The sequence below is a fragment of the Lacerta agilis genome, chromosome 14 (assembly GCF_009819535.1).
Source record: "Lacerta agilis isolate rLacAgi1 chromosome 14, rLacAgi1.pri, whole genome shotgun sequence".
NCBI lineage: Eukaryota > Metazoa > Chordata > Lepidosauria > Squamata > Lacertidae > Lacerta > Lacerta agilis.
The window spans coordinates 41024058-41032066 of record NC_046325.1 but is presented as its reverse complement, the minus strand read 5'-3'; the positions used below and the strand labels follow the sequence as shown (position 1 = coordinate 41032066).

The 8009-nt window shown below is 48.1% G+C and overlaps 1 protein-coding gene across 2 annotated transcripts; it reads left to right on the top strand.

Annotated features, from left to right (window-relative positions):
• The first annotated feature begins 365 nt into the window (after positions 1–365).
• MLX (MAX dimerization protein MLX) lies at positions 366–7496 on the top strand. 2 transcript variants are annotated; one of them, XM_033169629.1, is made up of 8 exons: positions 367–472; positions 1844–1880; positions 2598–2687; positions 3268–3374; positions 3596–3695; positions 4042–4141; positions 4391–4592; positions 6458–7496. In XM_033169629.1, exons 1-8 carry the CDS (start codon positions 425–427, stop codon positions 6512–6514), a joined length of 741 nt encoding a protein of 246 aa, XP_033025520.1. In that variant the 5' UTR covers positions 367–424; the 3' UTR covers positions 6515–7496. The 2 variants fall into 2 exon arrangements, with proteins under 2 accessions (XP_033025521.1, XP_033025520.1); XM_033169630.1 differs by lacking the exon at positions 2598–2687 and having other exon boundaries at positions 366–472.
• The last annotated feature ends 513 nt before the right edge of the window (positions 7497–8009 follow it).

The window sequence follows — 8009 nt, the reverse complement described above, 5'->3', positions numbered from 1 at the left end:
CAATAGCACTGGGCGACGTTATTGCAAGTTCATTCTTTCAAATTGCAACGCAGCTAGTGGTGTCCCTGCTATCGATGATCTCGCAGTGCATGGTCACTTATTTTTTTTATTAGCAGCTGCTCGATTTACATTTTAAAATGATTGCAGGGATCTGTCGTGGCCTTTGGCTAGTGCAATAAATTTATTGATGATGATGATGATGATGATGAAGTCTGCTGTGCAGGTGGGCGCAATACGGCAGGCTAGCCTACCCTGCAGGGCGTCTGAGTGGGAGGGCGGGGGTGGGGAGTAATCTTTCCCCTGGTCATCCGAGCGCACTCCGTTCCAAGATCTGCCCTCCCGCAGCCCTGATTGGGCGACGTCACGGCATGACGCGTGACGCTGTGCCAGACCCGGGGGCGGAGGGGGGGGAGGGTCTGGAAAGATGGCGGAGCCGCCGAGCGTTTCTCCGGAGAGCTCCTGGACAGCCAGAGTGAGTGAGCCCGGGGGAAGTAAGGGCAAGGCGAGCGCCTGGGGACTGAGGCTCAAGCCATGGGGCAGATCTGCGGGACGGCGTGGGTGGGTCCCGGTAGCCTGCTCAGCTCAGAACCCGCGAGGCGCTGAAGACGGTGTCTCTGAGCATGTGAAGAATGCCCCTTCCCCACTGGGAAGCAGGCCTGGGGCCTTTTCAGTGTATATAACTAAACCGCCCCCCTCCCGGCCAGTGAATAGGGAGAAGTGGGAAGAAAGGCGCTTGCTTGATCGCCTCTGGGGCGGATTTCTCTTGTTACGAAATCAGCTGAAATCTGGGCTTAGTTTAAACGTGTCTTAATGGAGCTGATAAACAATCCCTCCTAATTGCATTAATAGATGCCAAGGAGACTTTTTTTTTTTTTAAGCAGCAGTTGGTTCTCCCGGGGTTGGCATTCTGGGCTTTCAAGACTCCTCCTGCCCCTTTGACAGCCTGAATTGACCCTCCCTCTGCGCTCACGGTGATGGAGCCTTTCTCAGCTGTGGGTTCCTAGATGTTGGACTACAACTCCCATCATCCCTAACTAGTAGGGCCAGCGGTCAGGAATGATGGGAGTTGTAGTTCAACAGGCACTGGGGAACCCAAGGTTGGGAAAGGCTAGAGTAAGGAGAGACCCTGTTGAATGTTTGTGTGTATCTGAGCTGCTAAGTGCATAGGAAAATAGCTGGAAAAGATTATATTGCCCATTGATCGTTTTCCGCTGTGTTGCAAATGGGCCAGAATGAAAGAGGAGTGGAGAAAGCTTGGCACTGAGACCTCTGCTCCAAAAGGCCTGAAAATGTGAGGCTCCTGTTTCAGGAACGCTGCCTTAGACCACTGAGCCACCCCACCTAGCGTTGTTTATTGCCAGCAGCTCTCCAAGATCCTTTCTTAGGCCCTGCTCCTGGAGATTCTGGGATAGTTCCCAAAGCTACCTCTCCCCCCCCCCCCCAGAAAGTACGGAGGAATATTGCTTGTCTCGTATCCAGAGGCTGCAATATATAACTTACAGTTTCCTTCCTTTAGTGCTATAAAATATATAAGGGCAAATGCAACCTTTCAGGAGGTTGACTTCCTGCATTGTCACTTTGATCTTTCTACATAGAGTAATTTGGTTTTGAAAAAAGATGTTTTAATGGGTGTCGATGGATTATTATTTTTTTAGTTTTACTTGACATGACAGCGTATTTGTTGAACATCCCTCTTTGTGCACATAGCACAGAGGTTTCAGCTTTAGAGATGCTTAAGAATGCCTGTTCAGAACCAGCCACAGTTCAAGCAAGTCATTGGCATGTGTCTGAAGAAAAAATTGTCTTATTTGCCCCCCCCCTTTCTTGTGGCACAACAAACCAGGTTGACTCAACGTTTAGCGACAACGGGCTGGATCCTGGTAAGTGTTTGGTAGCCCCTCTTTCTCATGACTTCTTGGATTGCTTATTGTCTTACTATATATCCTTAGCTGCTTCCCCTGCTTCTCCCTGGGCCCTCGTGTTTTAACAGGAGCTATTCCCTTCCTTGGTGGATTCGTGTTTTGGCCCTACATATTTCACCTGGGCTTTGGATACACAAATTTTTGGCTAGCCATAGTTTGTGGTTGCCACTGACTCTTCTCCTCCCCTCCTCAGACACGCACAGGATTTAGGAAGGACAAGGTCTCCCGTGTTGCCCCTTCGGAAGAGTTCAGCTGGGAATGGAAGGGTTGTGTGAATCTGTGTGCCCCTGCATATTGCACCCATATTCTTAGCGTGGGAGGGGTACGACGCCTCATCTTTGAGCTGGAAGCATGAAATGACAAGGGACAATTGCGAGGGAGGGAGGCAGTTATGGTGACCTAGTTTGTGGGCCCTTTGTGCCGTGCATACACTTACCAGAGATAGATATGAAAGATCACACCACTGCATTCAGTTAATGTAGCTTAGCTACCGGTTGCCCAATTGCAACCAGTAAATCCCTGCTTCACATAAAAGTGTGCCATCAAAGAGGGAGGACCGAACCCTTTTATCCCCCTAACTGCAAATGCAGTAGGGTGGATAGAGGGTATTAAGGAGTAAAATTATGTTGAGGGTGCACTCTTGTCAGGTCTACTTTGGTGGTGTTTCTCTTTCAGCACTCTTTGTGGAAAGCAGGAGGAAAGGGAGCATTGTATCAAGAGCAAACAGCATCGGCTCCACCAGTGCCTCTTCGGTACCCAACACAGGTACAGCCCACTGGCTTCTCGGTCAATGGAATAGTCACTCGTCTCCCAACTGTGAAGTGAACAGAGCCTCTCACCTGTACCCCTACGTTATTCCTGGGCAGCTGGGAGGCAGTGTCTTAAGTATTCCAAGTGAAGGGAGTGCCATGGAAGGGAAAAAGAGAGGTATTAAAAGACTACCAAATCGGACGTCAGGTTCACCATCCTGCCTGCAGCTGGTTGGTAATGACTTTTGGAAACTGCACTCCTAGTTTGACAAAGCCAAATTCTCAGCTAATCCCTGGCTTTTTTGCGTCCCATCCCTCCTTCTCAGTGGCGCCATGGAAGTGTGAAAATGCAGAGAAAAGGAAGCCCCTTAGCAGGTGGTCTATTCCCTTTTATTCCCAGAAAAGGAGGCTGGCTTGCGCTTTCACAGCCTACAAATGGCGATTCTTCCAATATACCCGTGCAGTTTTCTCGTAGCAACTTTGAGCCTGATGAAATCTTGCGGTGAGGAAGCTGCTGGGCGCCCTCCCCCGCTTCCCTTAGGCCCCTTCCTGCTGCCTTGCCCCTTAGCTGACAAGGCCTGTTCTCCTGCTTGCAGATGATGAAGACTCCGACTACCAGCAGGAAGCCTACAAAGAAATCTACAAAGACCGCCGCCGCCGCGCCCACACGCAGGCTGAGCAGAAGCGGAGGGATGCCATCAAGGTCAGAAAGTGGGGTGACCTACACATCTATGCCCGACGCCCCTTTCTGTCCCCCTGGTATAGCAAGTTTGCACTGCCCTTTCCCTGGAGCAGCAGAGAAAGGGAGACAAGAAATGGCGGCTGGAGGTGTGCTGACTTAGCTAATCATTTTGTCCTGGGGTGTGGGGGGGTGGGCAGCGGTGCTTTGTAAGTTTTAACACCGCCTCTCCCTCTCTCCTACAGAAAGGCTACGACGATTTGCAGTCGATTGTACCTACATGCCAGCAGCAGGATTTCTCCATAGGCTCAGGGAAGTTAAGCAAGGCAATTGTGTTGCAGAAAAGTGAGTTGAGGAACTGCTTGGGTGTGTTTGGCTTTTCCTTCAAATTGCATTTTGTGTCTCTTATTTCTTCTTATCTTCCGTTTTATTTCTTGCCAAGCTCCCACTAGTCTTGAAACCAGTTTCATCCTCTGCTCGCTCTCTTTTTAAGATTTTGGAACTCTGGATAGATGTGTCTTATTAGCGCTAGTGCCTAAAGGGAGCCTAGCTTCCTTGTCACCCTCCCAGGGGGAGAGAGAGACTGCAACTTTCCTGAGTTAACAGGGCAGAATAGCCCACAGGTTCTGGTTATGTTTTGAGAAGCCCCACTTTGGTTGTGTTCTAACCCGCTGATGTCTTTGCTCCTCAGCCATTGACTATATCCAGTTCTTGCACAAGGAAAAGAAGAAGCAGGAGGAAGAGGTCTCCACGCTCCGGAAAGATGTAATGGCCTTGAAAATCATGAAAATGTAAGACCCTCTGTTATGTACGCACGCCATTAAGACAGCATGCTTCAGTAGCAGCCTTTCCCACAATATTTATAAGGGACGGAAGTGACCTCCTTAATTGTGAGCAGTCAATCCTATCCTGTTCCTTTGAGCTTTTAGCTTTCCCCGCTGCAACAGCTGCTATAAAACATCCTTGAGTTCAAATAAGCCCTCCACGTCTTTCCAGCCCAAGCTTCTCCTAAGCTCACCAGCCACATTTATGCATTTCAGAAACTACGAACAGATTGTCAAAGCTCACCAGGACAATCCTAATGAAGGGAAGAACCAGGTCTCCGACCAGGTGAAGTTCAACGTTTTCCAGGGTATCATGGATTCCTTGTTCCAGTCCTTCAACGCCTCCATCTCCGTGACAAGCTTTCAGGAGCTCTCGGCATGTGTCTTCAGCTGGATAGAAGAGCACTGCAAGCCACAGGTAATCCCGCAGTTTGAGAGCATGTGGCCAGCAGTTTCGTGCAGCAAATACGTGCTTGTTTTGCTCATGCTAACCTCTTTGGAGTCCGTGCTGCTCAGAGGCAAGCAGGTGGAAATTGAATCGATCAAGGGGTCATGAGATGGATTTCCTTAACTCCTCCTGCTGTTGCTAAGTACCACTCAGTAGCCTATGGCGTTCATCTCTTTGTACAGCTGGAACTGGGTAGATTGAACTCCTGATAGGAGAGAAATGGTTTCCTTATCTTCCACAGTACCTTAATTATGCAAATACTCCCAAGTCAGCAGGGCACTAGAGCAGGTAGCAAAGGGTTAGCCCCTTCCACTAGAACGCAGGGGCAAAATCAGGGGGAAAATGGCCTTCTGGAAAAGTACGAATAACACTTTCAGCCTACATGGGAGCTGCTTGTCCATCACAGGACTCAAAAAGATGAAGGCTGCTCTGCCCCATTCTGACTCAGGAGACAACGGGTCTCTGATCTCATGGACCTCAGTGTCCCCAGCTATGCCAGCTCCTAGTCCATCTGCCTCTCCTCTCCCAGTGTATGATAATTGGTTCATTTAGTGCCCAAGTGGTTTCAGCTGCATATCTGAAAACTGAATAAATGCAGCTCTGAGACTCAGGACCGTCAAGAGTAGCTCATGCCAGGCTGGTCCCCAGCAGTGAGATGACAAAGTGCTGCAGAAGTGGTACAGTTGTGTCCCAATGGACACAACTTCCTCTTGGCTCCTAAGATGTCCCACCCCTGCTGATTTTGGCTCAGGCTTTACCGCCTGCTATAGAATTCTGTGACCAGAACATCTCAGTTCAGCACCCACATTAACATTTACCTAGGTAAATTCACAATTTAGTTTGAACAGTAAGATCTGAGTGTTTTAACTTGCACAATTTTTTGGAAGGGAGTCGAGATGTGAAGGCAGATATGTATTCATAGAAGATCTCCCCTCCCATTACTAGAGGTCTCGTCCATATTTGCTCAATGCTGATAAATTGCTCAACTTTTCCAAGCATTCCCCTGCCCCACCTCAGATCCTCAGGATAGTGCCACATCAGGCTTTGATTACCAACACTTTACACAGGATGCTCCTAAGGAACTTGACAACTGGCTCCTCCTCCAACTGTTGTGTAGTATTTGTTTATAAAAAGATTTATATACTGCTAACTCGTATAGAAAATGTCTAAGCTACATACAGCAAACATAAAATCAGAAGGAACTTGCCAATCACATAAAATCCACCCAACGTAAACCCAAGGAAGTCTGGCAGGATTTTTAAAAAATTTTATTCTAAAAATAAGTTACAGGTAGGTAGCCGTGTGCACACGAAAGCTCATACCAAGAACAAACTTAGTTGGTCTCCAAGGTGCTACTGGAAGGATTTTTTTAATTTTTATTCTAAAAATAAGATGTGATGTTTCTTGGCTGATCTCCATAGCGAGGGCATTCCACATTGCTGGGTCAGCCATGCTAAATTTTTCATAGATACCGACAGTCCTCATTCACTTGAGAGACAGTTAACAGCATTCCTCCAGTAGGTCTCAGCAATTAAACTGTGACATAAGGGGAAACCCAGCCAGATGGGCGGCTTATAAACAATATAATAATAATAATAATAATAATAATAATAATAATAATAATAATAATAATAATAGGTCTCAGGTGGTCCTTAGGGTAAGGCACAAGACTGTGGTGTCCCTCTGTTAAGAGGCTGATGATTCCCATGGGTCAGGAGCCTGAAAACTAAAGGTTCTGGTTTAATCCCATCCAGGCTAGTTTCCCCTTTCTTCCCAGCCCTACCCTATAACCTGAACCAGCCTCTTACGAATTCCTATGGACTTTCCTCTCCTAGACCCTACGGGACATTGTGATTGGCGTCCTGCAACAACTGAAGAGCCAGCTCTACTGACCACCTTTGGGCACCCCAGGAGGGGTGTGTGGTAGCCTGGCGCTCTGCAGCCAAGAGGCTATTCCTGCCAGTACTTCCTCTTCAAGCTTTTTTGGAGGGCTATTGATTGTATTGACCTCTGAAACCCTTCTCTCGGCCTCCTTATGTGAGCAGGAAAGAAATTAGCTGTCTGTTCATGAGGATCAGTCGCTGCGGTCTCGCTCTTTCAAGCCTTGGCCCTGATGTGTTCTTCATGTTGACCTAGCTTGTCTGATAAAAATCCATCTGCAACACACAGTCCTGGGGTTTGATTGTCAGAAAAGTTCCTTTCCTAAGGGACTCAAGCTCTCTTCCAGCCTTCGCTTCACCTCAAATCAGGAGCAGAGGCTCTTAAATTCTTTGTACACATAAGGCTTTGGTCTAAGTGGCATTAACTTGGTGTGGACACTTTAAAACAGAGCCCCCTCTCTATTGTGTTTTACTCAGACACCCAGATGCCTTTGCCCAGCATTTAGTTTGGGCTACTGAGGGCTGTGACCTGAACAAGTTATGCAATAAATGGGTGTGTTTTGCATACATGATGTATTCTGCTTGCCGTCCAGAAGGGCAATAAGCCATGCTAACACTGAAGCCTTGCTCCCCAGTTCCAGCTTCTATAATTGTTTGACCGGTTCACAATACCGTTTGCCTTCAGTACCACAGATTGAGAGAGGCTGGCAAGGCTTACATGGCAGGGGAAGCCTTTTCAGCCCCTCGGAGCCCCACCGTTTCTAAAAATGCAGCAAAAAGTGAGCGTAATTCAACCCTCCTCTGCAGCTTCTGCTTTCTGTTCTGTAGCTACAAAGAAGGAGGGTCCCCTGTCCTTTTATAAGCACCACTTTCTAGATCTGCTGCTGGCTGGTGGATAAGGACTCGCTTAGACAGACCTCACTTGTGAAAATGAAAATTATTTTTTTATATCATGACAAGCAATTCTAATAAATTTTGCTAAGTGTTTGAATGATTGGACTGTGCTAGCCTGTTTGTTTTCAGCCACACATAGCCGAAGCTGAATTTTAGAAACCGGTTTCTCCAACACACTGATACATCCAGCCCTGAATACCTTGAGAGTTCCAGCACTAAAGTTATTCCAGCATTTTTCTCTTATCGGTGAGAGATGGAACGATCACCTTGACCCCCAAGTGTTACTTGCACAAGTCAGGCTATCTTAGGCTAAAAACACACCAGCCTTTTAAGTCAGGGGTTGGCAACATGCGGCCCATGGGCTGGATCTGGCACATGAAGACCGTTTTACTGGCCCATTGCCCCCGAACTGAGATGCCCACTCAGTGAATCCCCCGTGCACTGCGCTAAACTGGCACAGCGCGGGGACTCGCCGAGCGGTGCCAAAAATGGCTTCTGCTCAGGCGCAATTTTCGGCATCTGGGCATGCACAGAAGCGATTTACAGCGCCACGGGCATGAGATTTATGGCGTCGCACTGCGCTGGTCCGGCCCACGGACAATCTCCGTGGGAG